General features: G+C 41.8%; 1 protein-coding gene and 1 long non-coding RNA gene across 3 annotated transcripts in view; one reads left to right on the top strand and one right to left on the bottom strand.

Annotated features, from left to right (window-relative positions):
- LOC116650694 (uncharacterized) overlaps window positions 1–18,923 on the bottom strand; it is a 147,143-nt gene that overhangs the window by 59,689 nt on the left and 68,531 nt on the right. Inside the window, exons 1-2 of one of the 2 annotated variants that reach the window (XR_004303740.2) lie at window positions 8,035–8,596; window positions 5,258–5,344 (exon numbers count right to left, since the gene is read on the bottom strand). This is a non-coding gene — a long non-coding RNA (uncharacterized lncRNA). Of the gene's footprint in view, window positions 1–5,257; window positions 5,345–8,034; window positions 8,597–18,923 lie in introns of those variants that run through there. The other variant, XR_004303741.2, reaches the window with a different exon arrangement.
- Window positions 9,847–17,364, top strand: Mes2 (Mesoderm-expressed 2). Its single transcript, XM_002047622.4, has 3 exons — window positions 9,847–10,268; window positions 10,360–10,660; window positions 16,054–17,364. The coding sequence occupies exons 1-3, from the start codon at window positions 10,118–10,120 to the stop codon at window positions 17,015–17,017; spliced, it is 1,416 nt and encodes a 471-aa protein (XP_002047658.1). The 5' UTR covers window positions 9,847–10,117; the 3' UTR covers window positions 17,018–17,364.

Raw genomic sequence — 18,923 nt, 5'->3', positions numbered from 1 at the left:
TGAGTTTTCTTTTAAAACTATCAACTAAATTGATTTGTTGCAGCTTCTATGGCATTTCCCGGAGCTTCAAACCTGGTCAGTTGCTTTGAAAACTCATCCTAAGAATTACGAACGGAAGTTTCTAAACCCCAAAGCTGCATTCTTTACTATTTGTATTGTGCTGTAGATATAGATTTTAAAATTATTAAAATATTCAAATATTATATTTTATATTTTCACATTATTGTTTTCCTTTCATTAGTTTAAGCCTAATATATATTGAAGAAAAGTTCTAGGATAATTTTATAACTTTTCAGCCATAAACAGGGCATTATCTGTTAACTGTTTGCTCAATATGTGCTAAACCAGCTTTTACTGAAATTGGCTTGCTTTAGCTTACGAAATTCCAGCAGAGCTTAACGCCACTTTGCAGCTGGGTTATCTAATATTTATACGAAGACTAACCATATATCTTAATAAAAATCATTAACGCTTTGGCTCGACTATCGAGCAGCTATTCAAAAATTTATAAGCTGTAAACTATTCCAGCATAATAAAAACTAATCTCGACAACGCCCCTGCAAAGAACTGACAAGCCACAAAAAAAAAAAAAAAAAAGAAAAACAATTTAGAAAAGGGGCAAAAAAATTGCACATTGCAACTGCTCAGGGCAGGGGGCGGGCAAGATGGGCGCTGCTGGGGAACAGAGGGGGGGGGGGGGGGGGGGGCAGCAGCAAATGGAAAACCATTTAGCCAATTTAAATGTTGTTCGAACAAGCCAAAGAAAGCAACACAAACGCTGCGTAATAGACAAACCAAAAAATCAACAAGAAATGCCAAGAGGAAAACAAAAAAAAACAGAGAAAAGACTAGAAGAAACAACTAGATAAACTTGCGTCACATGCAGCACAGGAAAGCAGCAGAGAGCAAAGCGGCAAATTGCATGCAGCAGCACGGCAAGGACGTCAGGACATGCTGCCCTGCCCGGAATGGGGATCCTCTAGGATGCCAAGAGATACGCGCGCACCCATACGAGCACTCATCGTTTTGAGTCCATCAGTAACTCTCCTAGCTGCCCCCCCCCCCCATGCCACCTACGCGTCTGTTGCCCGAACTAACCCTTCTTGGTCTACGGGTCTACACTTCACTTAATTAGATTGCGCTTCGGGCACATGTTTGCTCTGTACTCTGGCAACAGCAGCAGCAGCAGTAAGGAAAAAACTTGCAACTGGGGAGAAAAATCGTCGACACAAATGAGAGAACAAGCGAAATGCAACGAACTTGGGCACAAAACAGAAGAAAAAAAAAATGTAGCAGCAAAACCACTAATAAAACACATTTCGCCAGTGAAAGTGAAGACACAACGAGAAATGTGCCACATTTAAAAGTAGTTCGACTATTCCCCGAGCCCCCAAGCCCAAGCCAAAAACCAAGCGCAAACCACAACTAGAACGCCTCTAATAACATAATAATAATAGAGAAGCAATTATTTCCCCAAAGTCAGCTCCCTACTCAAGGGGCTGGCCCCGAAAAGTTTTGTGTTTTTCTTTTGAAGTTGCCAATTTAACTCAAAAAAACTAAAGAACTTTCGATACACTAACTTTTTACACAACACATAGCCGACATATTTTTTTGTAAATATTTCCTAATGTTTGATTCGAGCAATTTTTGTGAGATTTTATAAGTACAAGTGATTTTATTTCCCTATTGGAAAATTTAAAATACATTTTCTCTTACTAAGACATTAATTCTGAGAACTAAGTGGATTAAATAATAATTCTCTGACTTAGGCATTTTTGGTATTTTTATTTAGCCGTGAATCGTCATTAATTGTATTGTATTCTGAAACTTTTCTTATTTTAAACTGATTCTCACAGAGTACCAAGACAAATATGCTCGCTTTGTAACTCGTTAACCAAGTTCATCTAAAAGTTGAACAATCCTTTGACAAGTTAGTTGGTTGGCGCAAAATGAAGTCAAAATTTCATTTCTAGTTTCGGTTTCTTATATCTATTTGGGGAGCTGCTGCAGCATTGATAGCACATGTTGCCGCAGTTATCCTCTTGTTTGACTCCCCGCGGGAAACTTGCCTTGATTATGACAGTTGGTTAACATGTGCCAACAACAAGAAGAAGAGGCACAAGAATAAGAAGAAAAGAAACAGAATAACAACTAACAACTAACCCATTGTAAGGGTTTTGCTTGTGTGTGTGTGTGTATGTTTGGCTTGGTCAATGTCATAATTTGCCACATGTCTTTTGGCTTTGACAAGGACATTTCTTGGGGATTTGCTGTTCAAGTAATCTGAGCTCCTTCCCCGCCTGATTGCTGTTTGTTTAAACTAACAATTTGGTTTGCCATTAAAATGTGAACGGACGCATCCCGAATAACCCCCCACAATCCAATAGCCTTTCACATGAGCACATGCCTCTTCTTGCCATGTTCTCGTGTAATTACTTGGCCTGGCCAAATGCGGGCTGTGGCAGGCGGCTGAGAACTGTTGGTGGTAGCTCTGAATAGCGGGACGCTAACTGGCCTCGATTGTTGAGTGATAAGTGCTGCTGCCTCTGCAGTTGCATTTGTCAGTTTTGGTCGGGTTTCGTTGGGCGGGCGTGTCTTTAGTTCAGAGTGCTGCCAGAAACATGGCCAACACACGCCAGCTAACTAACTCGCGTCCAAGGTTCGTTGGCGTTGGCGGTTTGTTCTACTTTGTATACTCAGTAAACTGAGTGAAAGGGTTAGTTTCGGTCGTTAGGCAACATGCAGGAAAATGTCTATATCAATATAAAAGAGTTTGACCTGACTGATTGAATATTTATCAACCTCCAAGTAGGGGAAACGGAGGTTAAAGTTTGTAGGAAAGACATTGAAAACAATAAGGATTGTGGCTGAGCGTCGGACCAACAAACAAGAAGTCGCCGGCTCAAACGCCAAGTGGGGAAATCTATTTCACATAGAGCTCTTAATTTTGCAAAAGAGATTAATAGCTGAAAATAAACGAAGCCTTTGTTGGTGTTGTATTCGCCAAGGACTTCACTGCTGATGACATTCTTGAAGCTGTCTCAAAGACAGCCGGGGCAGCCGTCGAGCGTGTGAAACATCTTAAAACAAATCACTTCCACTAGCAAGACAAGGCTATAGTTGATTGTTTTATCCCCTCATTCGAAGAGAATAAGGTTTTGCTTTATGCTGGCGCGGTTCGACTTGGTCAAAGTTATGAGACGTTGCCCAACTCTGGCTCTGAAGTTTGCCTTGAAAGGCTGGCGTTGACAAGGCACCCCCGTTGAGTAGTCGAAGCTACCTATCTGTACTTTATCTGCCTTTAGGACTTAACTTGTACTCGCTTGGTGGCTTGTACTGCGGCTTGGGCATCTCTGTCCATGGTTCACATTTTCAAAGATCTTCGGGAAATCCAGCACTCCAGACCATCTAGTAAGGCTTAAACTCATATATATATATTTAAAGAAAAGCGCCGAATTATTGATTAATCACAAATTGAAATGCAAAATTATGCCAAACGCAAATAAAATATTCACTTTATGTGCTTTAGCAGTTGCAAACCTCACTTTGCCGAATTCGGTGCTAAGCAAAGGTGTTAAATATGTTTGTGAATCGGTTATATGGTCTTTATCGCATAATCAAGGTTTCCGTTTTGATATATATGCCGACTTGATCCAGCTGGAATGTATTCGAAAGCTTATTCAGCACGAAAATGCAAATTTAGGACGCGCCAGATGATGAAGAAACCAATCGAGCCAAAGTTCCTGAGGCTTCTAAGCTCAGGTTTGAGCATATTCGTCAAGAGAAAAGAGTTCCTGGCTTGTTCCCTAAGATAAATATGATATTCCCATAAAATACCCTAGAAAATTATTGAGCTGAGAATTACAAGTTTAACTAAAAAATTGTTTTCTTATTTTAAAAACCTTGAATCAGATTTTTGTATTGTATTTCTCTTAAAAAGAATAAATTTTTCTACAAATTAAATTTCCTATAAACAAACAAAGGGTATATCACAGTTGTGTATTTAATCAATTGCTTATATGCTCTTGTTTTTGATTTTGTTTTGTTGTTTTGTGTCGAAATGTTGCTGTAAATTGTTAATTAAATTTTTCTGTTCTCATTTTGCAACGGACGTGTGGGCCAATGTGCGCCAAAAAGGAAAACAAACAATGCCAGTCATGGGGTTAAAGTTAAAGAAAGTTTTTTTTTGCTTTTTTATCATTGTTTCCCTTCCCCCCCCCCCTCACTCTCTCTCTCGCTCTCTTAAAGGTAAGCTGAGTTGAGTAATAAAACAACAAATGGAAGTTGTTCGTGTCAGAGAATAAGAGAGCGACTCCAGAGATAAGCAGCATATGGGCAAAGACTTAATATGCAGCTTGTCCGTGTGGAAAATTCGAGGCAGGCATTTAAAAGTATGCCCGAAGCCAGCGACAAAGCCAGAGCCAGAGCCTGAGCCCTATATTATCAGTAAATACGGCCAATGGCCAGCAGCAGCAACCGCAACAGCAACAACAGCAACAACAGCAACAGCAACAAACAGCAGCAACTTAAAGCAATTACAACAATCAACGTCGCCGCACGATAAGCGATAGCAGCAGCAGCAGCAGCAGCAGCAACAACAACAACAAAACAACAATCTATGTATGAGGCTTACCCAAGTGCTGGCCCACAATAAACCGCGATTACAAACACAAAACCGAGGGCCCAGCTAACAACAACAACAACAACAACAATGGGCAATAAACGGAACTGAGAGCGCAGCAAAACGTTTTTGATTGGTGACTGCCGCTGGGGTAAACTAATGAATACAAGTATCTCATAGATACACACACACATAATTGTACATATGTGTATATGCATACATATGTAATGCTACTTAAGTGCCGAGTGCCGACTGCCGACTGACTCAACTTATTTTGTTTATTAATTTAAAAATGCAACAGCCAGCAAAAAGCATTGGCAACACATGCAAGCAACAACAACAACAACAACAACAACAGCAACAACATCTGCAGCAACAACAACAACAACAACTCTTGGCAACATCTGAGTGTAGAGCGAATTTGTTGAGTTATGCGGGCTGCACGTGCAGCTTAGGCGGTTTGTGTCTTGGCTAAGCTCATTTTTTATCGTGATAACGCAGCAATCGATTATTCAGCGCACTCTTGCGGTTTTAGCTTTTGATTATTCTGCGCTTCATTAGCTATTTTACAATTGTCCCTTACTTAATATATATATACACATATATATAAGTTAAAGGCCTTAAATAATGACTTACCCTTTTAACTGCACTTATTGCAACAGAATTATGTGTTAAGATTTTAATTTTAATGCCTTTTCCTTTAAGTAGTAAGAACAGCGCAGTCTGCAAACAAATTAAATGCATGTTATAATAATAACATAATTAAAATAACAATAATTAAAAAGAATTTCTTAATTTTCTGTTACCCTTTCTTACAAATGACCCTTCTATGCGATTTTCACTTAGATTTTGGTATTTTGTATTTTCTAAAGGGCCTCACAATCTCTGCTGATATAACTTTGATAGAACCATTCTTCCTCTTTCTCCTTTTCACTTAAAAGCTGCCTTTCTACGCGATTCTCGCGAATTCAAGCACGGCTTAGAAAACTTTAACTTGAAATATTTTACTAAATAAATGAGTTGATTGATAAATGATTTTAAAGACAGTTCTCAAGGCAAGGCTTTCTGAAGAAGAGGAATTTAGAGATAATGACAAACTTGTTTTAAAAATAAAGAAATAATTATAAAGACAACTCTCCCTAGTGGAATCTCTTAGCAAACTTAAAATCTATTGAATTTAATTAAAACATAAAAGAGAAGTGACTGCTATAGAGATAGGATCTGACCATAAGAGAAAAGTTCACGCGATGCAAATGATCCGAAAACGAAAATGATTTATGTATTTGAACGAACATGGACATTTGTGGGAAGGTGTCAGGCCCTAAACTGAATGCCCAGCTGTACGCATACATTTACATCTCTTCTAAGTACATCTCTGTTCTCGACATATACCCCTACCAATGCTCTTCAAACACTCCGTTACGAATCGTCAAGCACATGGCCAATTTCGATACTGCGACGTTTCTTCGTTCGCTTTACGGACGGACGCATTGTCGATTTTCGGTTCTTAACGATATGCGACAATTTTTGACCCCAAGAGACCAAAATGCGAGTACAGCACGCAGAGAAAACCGAAGCAGAAATTGAAATTGAAACTGAAACCGTAAAGCAGAGAGCCGAAGTAACCAAAAGAGACATTGCTAGAGGGAGAGAAAGAGAGAGGGTGGGGAGAATGAGTGAGCGAGAAAAGGAGAGACAGAGAGAGAGAGAGAGAGAGCCGCAAACAGCTGCACGCATTACGCCACAAATTTATTTGGATTGGGGTTGGGTCAAAATTTAAATATTTCAGCGCCAACAACAAAAACAACGTCAACTGATTTTTCGCGTTTCAAGCTCGTTTTGCTTGATTGCTCGAACGGTTCTTGAGTCGTGTTACTCGATTCCCCATCTATTTGACTATTTGTTATCCAAGTTGTCTGCTTCTTCTTTCTAATCGGCTGACAAATGTTGCGCCTGCGTCGATTGCTTCATCACAAATAAACCACACACAAAATGTTGGTTGGAAATATATATATATATATATATATATGTATGTATATTTTCAACTTGGTCTGGATGGGTCGACCCCAGCCCCCTTTCCCTCTCTCTTTTGCCATCTTCCGCTGTTGACACAAACACATTCCCCATTTATAACATTTTTATTGCCTGATTGAATTTAGTTGACTTGGGTTGGGCTTGGCTTCATTGAGGGTTCGTTTTCGGGCTTATCGAGTCCATAGACTACTCGGGTAACGGGTAACAGTGCAAAGCGAAAACGGCAACAGTTACGATCGTTATGCCTGGGCTCCCCTAACATCGGCTCCCTTCCCACTTGCCGTTCGTACCATCTTCGTGTTCCACTCTATTCGGTTTCTGACCTGTGTCAATATTTATTGGCTTTATTTACAGCCAGAGCCACTTTGGGTATTTGCATTGAATTTGTGATTAATTTGCCTGATAAGCAAACGCTGCGCCCGGCCATAGGTCCCATAGGTATTTCCGATTGTACCCACAAATTGTACCAAAAAATCAAGTCTTGTCCCATTCGACTGAATATCTAAAGCTATCTATGTTTAGATATGTTTGTATGTGTGTGTGCATATATTAACTTTGTTCTATAGTAGAAGTTATTAAATTATATTCAACATTTTCAACATTCTCTATAGCCTAAACACATTCCTATGAAAATTATTTCTTTTATTTGTCACAAAATACAAATTAACAAAATGATTTTTTGATTGATTTACGAATATTATTCTACAGAATCTTGATTATCTTCTTCCTCATTATTGCAGAACATCACCCATCTTCTCATTCATTTTGTTTTCCATATCTCTACATGTCCATGTTCTAACTGAAGTGATCCTCACCCCGTATAGCCTACAGTTGACAATAAGCGCTGGACGAATTCCAACAAACCGTTTTTCAGAAATAAAAATTAATCTCGTACAAACGAAAATTGAATCAGCAGTAGAAAACGAATTTCGCTTGCATGACTTTTAATTTGGCTTGAAAAAATGCAAAAGAAGAAGCAGATAAAGAAAAGCAAAGGCTGCAACGGAAGCGGCAGCTCCGAGCGCGCTCTCCAAAGTGGAAGTGAACGACAGGCAAGGGGAGTGTTGGGGCTTACAGATTTTTTCTTTGTGTTTTCTTTCAGTTTTGCCAGAAATGATCATCACAATATTTGTGCGGGCACGTTGTTGTTGTTGTTGTTGTTGTTGTTATTGCTGCTGCCCCCTTGTGCCCTGTATGGGGCAGGCCGAGGGCCAGAATACACAGAATACATTAATTGACACTTGGCCGGAAATAGTTCATTAGGCATAAATTACATACAGACAAAAGCCATTCTCCTCCCTCTCTCTCTCACTCGCTCGCTCGCTCGCTCTCACCCACTGTCCGTTTTTTGCCAGCGTCGAGTTGTCGCTTATACTTACTGGGTTTCTGCGGCTTAAATGAATGCACGGGAATTTTGTTGTTATCGCCGTTTGCAATGGGCAGCGCACAAAACGTTGCAAGACACAAATGTTGGGCATTAACATCCACAAGACTCACACACACGCGTACAATAAATCGGACTCGCTTCTACGCTTTATCTATATGTGCTCTCTCTTGCTCTCTCTCTCTCTCTCTCTCTCTCTCTCTCGCTCAGTGTCGTCTTGTTCAACATGTGTGCTCCAAATGTTGTTTGTAAATTCTTACAAGAGCCTGAACTACGAGACTGCGCGACCGCGGCTGCAAAACAAGGCAACAAAGCGCAGACGTAAAACGAAGCAGAAGCAAATGTAAAACACACAAAAACAAAAACAAAATGTGGGCATATTAATAAATTCAACTAAAACGCAATTGAACGCGACCTCAGGCACACACTGGCACAGACGCCAACGCCGCTGCCACCACCGTCAACGAACCAAACTGAAGAGAGCCATCGCTAAGCGGGCTCAAATCTGCCGCGCTCCCCAACGCTCCCCTCTCACAATCGCACACACACGCGCACACAAAAAATTTCACTCATTCCCTCTTAAGAACTGCAGACACTCGAATGCAGCGAAAATGGAAGATGAAATATTTTTGTATGTATGTAAGTGCAACAATTGTGGAAAAGGGAGTGGAAAAGTGGAAGAGCGTGAGCTACGGCTCGAGCTTCAGCCGCTAGCTCAGCTACAAAGTAGCCGATTAATGAATGCAGTCGAAAAGGGGCGGCAATGGCAGGCAAAGAAATCACCCTACATCTATGAATTTCTTATTCAATATGTCTTTAATTTGGATTATACTATATTAATATGTAGTTGCAAATTGATAAGCCTTTTCCGTTAATTTTTGTTTAATGATAAACCCATAAACTCTTACGATTTCATTATGCAATAGGGCGTATTTTGGTTTGTTATTGAATAATCAATCTCCCATCAAGCTTTTGCAAAATCCATATTTTTGTGATTGCAACAATATCCTAAGACTCGAGTGTAGGGTGCCTAGAATATAATTTGCCCATCTCCAACAATAACAACGCAAAGTAGAATTGACGAAGGCTACTGAAAAACGTCAGCGATGCAAACGCGTCAACTGATTTTTGTGTTACACATAATTTCATTTCTTGATTTGTTTCTCTCTCTGTGTGTGTGTGTGTTTGTGAGTGACGTTGTCGTCTCGGTCGCTCTGTTTTTTTGCGCTCTTTCTTTTGCTCGCTTTTACTTTCTGTTGCAATTAAACGGCGTTTTTCCGTCTGAACGCCAGCCAGCCGAGAGAGAGAGAGAGAGCCGAAGCGAGCCGAGCCAACGGCCTGGACTGCTCTTCGAGCTCAATACGCGCATCGTGCGCTATCGTTCGTTTCTGGCGACGCCGGCGCAGGCGTCGATAACGGTAATGCCGCCGCGCACACACGTTGTGTATTGGCCCAAGCAGAGGCAAAGAGCGTAATCGACTGAGAGAGCGGCAGAGTGCGCGCATGTTGAGCGCGCGTGATTTTTGTGGCTCTTTCGCCTGCGCCTGGTTCTTTATTTGGCTCGTGTGTGTGTGATTGTGTGCGTGTGTGTGAGTCGTGTTTGTGTTTTCATACCCTTGTGTCGAGCATTCGGATTTTATCATTAACTCGGAAGCATTAGCGTCGGCCTCTAAGGCGTAATTCGTAAGGCAATACGCTCAGGGTATTGCATGTTCGGCATGCTAAGCCAGCGTTTCTTCTAGGTTTTGGCTCCGCATCGAAAATGCGGGCTTGCTGCTAGCAGCGCTGCCGACGTCGTCGATGTTGTCGTTGTCGCGGCCGTCACAACTCGCGGTGGTTGTTATTTTTTTGGTTTTGGTTTTTAGTTGCTGTTTAAACTTGGTCGTGAGAGGGTAGCAGCCCCCGTCCTCATCTATTGCCACCCAATCGATCGCGCTGGCAAAACGCAACAGTAAAGTGAATGTGATAAGTGAACTCTGGGTCAAGTGAAAAAAACAAAAAAAAAGTGAACCTGGTTGTCGAGCTGGCCAACAACAAAAGCTGCAAACATTAATCTACACATACTACAACAGATTCTAATGGCGCCCGCCGCCGTTGCCGCCTCATCGGGTTCCTCACCCACCACAACCAATTCGTTGCAGGACATGAGCGCAGCCGCCGCGGCCATAGCCCTGGATATGAAGCCCAAAGTCGAATTGGCCGTGGTGCCCGCTCAAAAGATCAAAAAGTGTGCGTACAACCAGACTTCCCACTTCCCCTGATCCTTGCACCCACAAACAACAACAACAACAACAACATTTCCCCTCATTCTCTTTTACAGTGGTGCGTCGCAACGCCTCCGACAAGCTGAAGCTCATCCAGATGGTGCACGATAATCCCATTTTGTGGGACTCCCGTCTGCCCAACTTCAAGGGCGCCGAGGAGGAGAAGAATCGCGCCTGGGAGCACATCGGCCGGGAATTCAATGCGCCCGGACGTCGCGTGGCCCGCGCCTTCAAATCGCTGCGCGAATCTTATCGCCGCGAGTTGGCCCATGTCAAATTGATGGGCAATGGATTTAAGCCAAAATGGAGCCTGTACGAGGCCATGGATTTCTTAAGGGATGTCATCAGGGAAAGAAAGTGAGTACGGAACAATATCAAAACACACAACCCTTAACAAGTTAATATTATAATTAGGCTGGTCCCAAAAAAAAAAAAAGCGCAAGCTTAGACACTTGTTGATAATTAAAACAGAAAAAAATAATGTATATGGAAAATGCATATATTTTTAGCTCTCCTGAAATTAGTAGAGGAGTTTTTGTTATTTTTTTTTTCGCTCAAAATATTCACTAAAAATTCTTCAAGATTATAAGAGGATTTTATAAAAAATTATATATTACAATTATTTTTTCTTTTATGTAACTTTTTTTATTATCTTTAAATATGCATTCTTAGCTCTTCTTTTTTAAATCTTTAATTTTTTTGTCAGTTTTAATTTTAGGGCTCAGCCTAATCGAATTTTGCCTTAAGCGTTCCATAACAACTGTGGACTCTAGATACGTACGCATGTATGTATGCATGTGTGTGTGTGTGTGTGTGTGTGTGTGTGTGTGTATGAATAACCTAGAAATGATTCGAAAACCTTGTTCGCAATACATTGCGGCTGTCTTATCAGGAGCTCGGCTTACACCCACCTGAATTTGGTCACTTTCCAATCAGCGTCTATTCCATTGTCTCTCCCTGCCCCACGGGCGAGGTCTTTGACTAATATTACAAGTGGCGTTGGGTCCGATATGCGATAACAATGCAGGAGCTGGTGGAGTAAGGGGGGGGGGGGGTGTGGACAAAGATCGGCCTCAAAGTATGAATAACAGTTCTTTCTGTTGAGCGCGTCGTCGCTTTGGTTTTGGTTTTGGTTTTGGTTTTTCAGGCGAAACATTATTTTAAGCCCTAGGCAGGCGCATTAACTACTGTCATATTGCATTTGATTCACGTCCGATACACGCCTTGGACTCTGGGTCCCGAACAAAGAGCACATTTAATATTATGAATTTCCAGAGTTGATTTTCTTGTTTTCATTTTATAAGTATTTTGCTGTCTTTTGCATTCGCTTTTTTGTTTCAGCGCGTTTCAGTGCAAAGAGCAAAAGCTAAGAATCTAGAATCTAACCAAAGCCAGCCAGCCGCCAGAACGTTTCCTTTGCCACGTTCCACGTTCCGCGGATGACTCAATCGATCTTGTTTTGAAATTGAAATTGAAATGATGGCGCATATTATATTCTTATTGGGGACGTAAACGTGTATTTATATACGGCATGTGTGTATATGTGTATGTGTGCATGTATTTGCAATACATATAAGGTTCTTATTGTTGCTCAGTGAAGCGAAACATGGCAGAAGGCGATTCATTCTGTGGGCTTCACCTGAAGATTTCTATGCCTGCTGCTTATTCTCCGAAATTGACCTTTAACTCAGTTGGATTAAGCTTCAGATACATATATGTCATATATAGCAATTGATAGAGGCCTGTTCCTGGAAACTTTCTTTTCGATAAGCCCGAAATTATGAAGCTATAAATCTTAACGTCTTTTATCTACAAATCGAAGTTTAATGCATTCTAGATTGTCTTTAAACTCTTATCGCAATCGGTGCTTTGTCAATTTTTCCATTTGCCTGTTGCACTTTCCATTCACAATATTTACATATGATGAGTCACAATATGAAAGTTACTTTTTTCATGCATGATATTTCGAGAAGACATATATAGAATTGACAATTTTCGACTCAGCTCGAGCTTTCGATATAGTTTTTGAACCAAGGTTTGGGTATTTTCAATAAATGAGTTATGAATGAGTTCTCTTCGAGCTGCTGAGAGTCCTTCGCATATCTTGTGCTGCTTGTGACCATGTTGCTCCCTTTTATCGTGGCTGCAGCTCTCTGCAATTTGCATGACGAGAACCTGAAGCATTGCGAACCAGACAAATCTCAGCTAAGCCTCTGGAAAAACATCTGCCCAATACACACACACACACACACACACACATACAGACAGCATGCTTATGTAAATATGCGAAAATCTCGAAAAACGTTGCACGGAAAAAACCAATTCGAACAAAGAAATGACCAGGCTCAGGGCATGGGGCCGCCAGTTTGTGATTCTGCGATGTTGCGGCTCATGTGGAGCATACGCCGCCCCGCATCCCCGCCACGCTCTGTCACTTTGTCGTTCTATGAGTGAGGCTGTGTGCGAGTGTGTTGTACTTGTATTTATGTACATATATTTATATGAAATAAGGCCATTTCCTTTCAATTGACTGTACCCACATCGGCAGCAGCAGCAGCAACCAGAGCTGCGGCAACACAGTCGACAGTCCCGGGTCCACATATGCCCGCACACACACACACACACACACACACACAGAGAGAGAGCCATACAGACACACACACATGAATGTATTTAAATTTTTATTATTTTGAGCTGATAACAGACAACGGAACGGAACGGGCCGGGCCCGGGACCGCGGCTTGAGCCATAAAAACAGATCTTGTCCAGAGCGAAAATTATACAACGCCGACGCTGCCGTTGCTGCTGCTGCTGCTGCTGCTGTTGTTGTTGTTGTTGTTGTTGTTGTCGTCGGCATCGCCACTTGAACCAAAAACAAAATCGAGGGAAGCTGCAAAAACCAACAAAACGCTTTAGCCTTAGCTGCTGGTGGTGGCCGAGCGAGCAGGCAAACGAATGCGCGAGCGAGAGAGCCAATGAGAGCGAGTGGGCAACAGTTAGATAGAGAGAGAGAGAGGGAGAGAGAGAGAGAGAGAGCGTGATAAATTAACGCAATGAGAGGCAGCAAATATGAGAGAATGACAATCAGCAGACGGACAAAGCGAACGCGCGCGATGAGTGATTGTGGCGAGTGGACCAAGTTTAGAAAGAAGCGTAGATTAAAAATTTGCTCGGCATGCCAATCTGTGTGTGTGTGTGTGTGTGTGTGTGTGTGTGTTAGTGTAAGTGAGCGTTTGTGCCTGCGTGTGCGTGCGTGCGCGCATGCATGTTTGCATGTGTGCATGCGAGCATGTGCGCATGTGTGTGTGTGTGTGTGTCTGTGCGCTTGTGTTTGATCGAGCAATTGAGGCGTCGCAGCCAAACGGCGGGCCAGGGTTAAAAATACACACACATATGTATGTACATGCATATGGGCATGTAAGTGTGCGCTAACGGACCAGCCAACGAACGGGGTTGATCGCCAACGCTGATGACCAGGGTCTGGCCAGAGCGTTCGTGCTTTTCGCTCTCGTGTCGTGCTCGGCTCCGTGTGTCACGCTTATGATTTAATAAGCAAATGAGCTGAAAAATTGATGAAATTATTGTTGCCCTCCCCTCCCAGCACACCCCACGCCGACATCGAACCGAATCGCTTGACCAGCCGCGCCCCATACAAAAAATCTCAGCTGACATTCAGAGGAAAGCAGCTCACTAAAATATTTTTGCATATGCGTCACTTGCCCCACAACAAAAAAAAAAAAAAAAAAAAAAATACTGGGCGTATACCCAATTTGCGCAATAGCCCCTGCTCTCCATATATCGTAAAGGTTATGAAAATATTTACTCAGATTAAGTAATTGACGTTTATGTTTAATTTGATTTTGTAATTGTCGAGAGTACCTCGACAAAAATGTTCGAGCTTGCTTGTCAAAGGTGTTGTTTAGTGTGTTTGGGCGATCAGTCATTTTTAACCTTACTATATACTGTTGTAACTGATCGATAAGAGCTTAGGCTTATCACCTTTACTTTCAGCCAAATCTGGTGATTATCGTATTATGAATTCCCTCTCAAATGGTTTGTTTTCCACTCATCGAAGTTATCCTTTTCTTTGCTGTTATCGATAATTATCGATTTATTTAGCTTATACGATATTCTAGCAGTCGATTCAGAGCTATTATTCTATTCCTTTTTTATAGATCAGAAGAAGGACAGCATAGCTTTAAGTTAATTAAGACTATTTTCTAGGTTCTTGGAATATTACAATGCAAAAGTCTTGCAAGTAATAGAATATTTCTAGCCTTCGATCAAACTTAAGGTAACCAAAAAACAATATTTCTGTGGAATATAGTCGGATTTTGAAGGCTTTCATTATTATACGTATCCAGATGACAAATTTTTCAAATTCAAAAAGTGTGTCATATTTAAACGAAAAACATTGCTAACTAATTTTCTGGGGAATATCTCTATTATATTGTCTTTCATCGTTCAGCTTAATCGCAGCTTAAATATTTCGTTTAACTTTGTACCACTATGGAACCTATATTTAACATAATACTAATTCAGAAATTCTATTTAATTTGTAAGCACTTTCCTTTCTTTGTCTAAGATTTACGCTTGGGCCTGCTTTTTGTAGGGCCATCAATAATTTTTAACCACGCGAACTATTTGTTTTGACTTGACTCAAACTTTGTCCATTTGTTTTGGCTTATCAAGTCAGCTCAGATCAGCTCAGCTCAGCTAACAGCGGAAATTTGACCATTGGTTTTGGGCGTCAGTTGTTGGTGCTGATAAACGTAAAAATTGGAATTCCTCATATTGAGCATAATGAGCTACGCAATTAAATAGAAATGCAAACTGTCCATTATTGGGTCTGGCCTGGGTCTGGGCCCAGCGGAAGCAAACATTGATAAGACATAGAAAAATAGACGAAAGCAAACAAAGAAATACATATATGTTGAGAATGTCCAAAGGAACCGCAGAAGCCGCAAGCAAATAGAGAGCGATTCGTCTATTGGAACATGTGAAAATGCATTTGGCCCTGATTATTTAGTTGGCACTCGATGTAGATGTGAAAAACATGAAAAATGTGAAAAATGTGAAAAACGCTCGCCTCGCATATCATTTTACAGTTCCAATTGTCAACTACCTGCCCTCCGGGGCATACGTCCTGGATCCGCTGCCTGTTTCGACTGGGCCAAGCCCCGTCGTTGGGTCTAAAAATAGCCACGTCTTTAACGTTTGAGGCATCCAGGCAGCTGTGGCAGCTCTGGCACTGGAAAATGCGCCTGAAATTTGAGTAGCGCAGCCCGAAAGCAGCCCTGAATCTAGACACTAAACCGGAGCGAAATCAGTTCGAAAACATGAATTCTTTTTTGGGTAGTTTCGTATTTTCTATTGGGGTTTGTTAGAGCACGTTTCTTTTTGATTGTGCCTTGGGGTTGTTGGCGTTCATCCTCATTGTCTTGTTATTTTTGGAAACTGTTTCTTTGTAAGTGTCTGGCTTGGCATGGCAGAAAGAGGGACGCGAGTGCGTAGGGGCTCAATCTTAACAGAGTGAAATGTAGATCAACGACACATCGAACTGTTTTAAGCCAGGAATAACCACTTTATTGTTACCATAAACCGCATCTTAAAGCGAATAAGTTGGATAAGCAATAGCCGAACCTAAACGGAACCCTACTTTGTCTTCAGCTCGTTTTGGCCTAGCTCCCACACTTTTGCATTTATATAATATTCTAAACTGAATTCTAAACTCGAACTCTTTCTTCCAGGGGCGCCTCACATGCCAGCGATCTCAGCCTGAGCGCCTTTGCCCAGCACTTGCACAACAATAACAACAACAGCAGCAACAACAACAATCACAGCATGCTGAGCGGCAGCAAAGCGGCTGCAGCAGCTGCTGCTGCGCTGAAGCTCACCTCATCCTTCAATGACTCTTCGAGCGCCGTGCTGAACCTGTCCAAGTGCTCGGCGCTGAACATGAGCAACGAGGATTATTATTGCGATTACTATGTGAAGCCGGAGCTGGATCTGTCAACGGGCGGCGGCAACGCTGGTGGCGGCGGCGGAGGTGGCGGCAGCAGCAGCAGCAGCGGCGGCAGCAGCAGCGGCAGCACTAGGCCCATTGATGCACTGCAGCCCCTGCAGCCGCTGCCCGCTCACCAGCAGGCGCTGGCGCTGGCGCAGGCGCAGCACAACGACAGCCGCGTGAGCTCTACGCGCAACGACAGCGGCGCTGGGCAGGCAAACCAGCCGAGCTATGACGACATGGACGCCAGCTCGTTGCGCAGCGGCGACGAGGATGGCGGCAATGCCTCCGACGAGGTGGAGGAGCTGGAGGCCATCGACGCGGACTTTCCCTATCCCATCATACTCGACTCCAATTCGCCGCACAGCATCAGCGGCGGCCCCGAGGTCGGGCAGACGGCAATACCGCGCAAGCGTCGCCGCAACGGCGAAACGGATGAGCTGGAGGATGCGGATCTGGATGGTGACGACTATGAGGATCAAATGCTGCAACAGCATCGTCATCTCAGGCAACAACAGAGCGTCGCAGCTGTGGCTGGCGGTCTGGAGCTGCCGCCACCGCAAACGGTGCGCGAGGTGCTCAATTCCAAATTCTGTGGCTTCATATCGGCCAAGCTGAACAGCATGGAGGATTCGGAGGCGGACAATCTAATGAATCGCATACTCCTCTTGGTTGTTCAGATGCAGCAATGCGAGGCGGCCAAATAGGCGCTGGGTGGGGTCTCCGGGTTTGGGTTGGGTTCCGGGTTTCTGGGTTAACTCTAGTTTTTAAGTCGTAGCAGAGAAAAGAAGTAGAGCTCATTATGGATTAATGCAGCTGCTCAAAGCAAAATGTTTTCTTGCCAATAATTTACCACACATATTCAATTGTTTATCTCTCTCTTTCTCTCTCAATTTGCCATAAAACGAACAATTTTCAATGCCAAATTTGTGCCATGCCAAAAAAAAAAGGAACAATACGTAGTTATACCAAATGTAGCAGCCCCTATGGAAAACTTCTTTAAAGCTATGCCCAAAAAAAAAAAGCAAAAACACAAAGAAAAAAAAAAAACAAATACAAATATGAACTCTATGAAAAGACACAACAACAAAGACAAAGAAAGTTAGAAATGTATGAGATTTAGTTTATTATAAACGTTAATTTAGTTCTAAGTCGATGCATACATACACAAATGTATCTAAACAAAGTGTTCCAGTTTTTCGCTGCAGCCTGAATCTATCTTTGAATCTTTTTGCCTTTGAATATACACATATATGGAAAAAGAACATGTCTTAAATTCATATTTTTTGAAATAATTATTTATTTTCCTAATGCTGCCAAATTTAAAGAATTTACTAACTAATTCTGGAACATGTCTTATATAGATATTTAAAGCTTATCTTAGCCAACGTCTCATCACACGAACAACTGAAACTCGTAATTTACGTTAATTTCTTTATATATTTTTTTTTTAAATAGTTCTTAATTCAAGTTCATTTCGAACCGAAAACATTTGAAATCTTGCCAATGCGTAGAGAATTGCAGCATTGTGATCTTTTAAGTTCTTTTAAGTTCTAAAGTGGCAAATACATATTAAATATATTAGCATTTTATATAAATATATTATTAAATCTATTTATAGTTTCTTCAACAAATATTTTCGTAAACATTTTCTGAACCGTTTGCAAAGCGTTGTAAATACATATTAATATATTTATATAAATATATATACATATATATATAAAAGAAAAGTTAAATAAAATACGTACATTATAGAAAGCCCTTGTTGATTCGATTTTGTGTAGATTTGTAAAGGTTAATAATACAAATGATACAAAATATATGTTCAATTATATTGCTTTAATACATACATATATTTTGAATAAGTGTAAAAGTACTTCTTGCCCAATAATATGCACTGAAATTGTGTTCTACTCCGACTTGTAATGCATCCCATAGCCAAATCCGTGGCAATGCGACGTTTTCGATTATCTATTGGTATCTTATCTGCCATCTTCACACAACAAACTGCTTTTATCTCACATTGCTATACGAATATCATTAAACATGCCAGACTATTAGCATATCTGACACAAATGCGTGCGGACGGCTAACCCTTAGTCGTATGGGCCCAACACACACACACATTTGGCCAGATGTCAGGCAGAAACGCTCAGGACGGGACGTTGAGACCATTAAAACGGAAGGCGTCATAAAAACCAGTCGACAATGAGACAATAGATAAGCCCAGCAGCGCATGCGCCATGGGACAAGCATGAGGATGAGCAACGGTGAGCGAGCGACGAGGGGTAAACAGATGTGGGCATGCCAAAAGCGTTATAGACCAACTTAGAAGGAGGCCCTTAAGCAGACAGGCCAGACGACGGCACAGGCGCACTCATGAATGAATCGGATGGGAAACTGCTAGAACAATGAGGCGACGGTTGCTGCCAGGAGATGAGAGGGAGAGAGAGAGAAAACAACCCTCAATGCGGTCCATACGATCTGGCCCTTTAGACGGGTACGGCACGGTCCTCTACCTAACAGACTGCAAAAATACTTTCGACATGCGCGGAAAATTGCCAAAACGCTGGCTGCGACGCGTCACGACTATAAAAACTGGTTCCCTTGATT

This window comes from Drosophila virilis, chromosome 3 (genome assembly GCF_030788295.1).
Source record: "Drosophila virilis strain 15010-1051.87 chromosome 3, Dvir_AGI_RSII-ME, whole genome shotgun sequence".
Classification (NCBI taxonomy): Eukaryota; Metazoa; Arthropoda; class Insecta; order Diptera; family Drosophilidae; genus Drosophila; species Drosophila virilis.
This window is presented reverse-complemented; position numbering and strand designations above follow the sequence as displayed.

Excerpts from the sequence above, each read along its gene's own strand:
- Mes2 (XM_002047622.4), top strand. The coding sequence starts at position 10,118 with ATGGCGCCCGCCGCCGTTGCCGCCTCATCGGGTTCCTCACCCACCACA. Across the intron at positions 10,269-10,359 it reads CGCTCAAAAGATCAAAAAGT|TGGTGCGTCGCAACGCCTCC; the intron begins GTGCGTACAACC and ends TCTCTTTTACAG. Across the intron at positions 10,661-16,053 it reads GATGTCATCAGGGAAAGAAA|GGGCGCCTCACATGCCAGCG; the intron begins GTGAGTACGGAA and ends TCTTTCTTCCAG.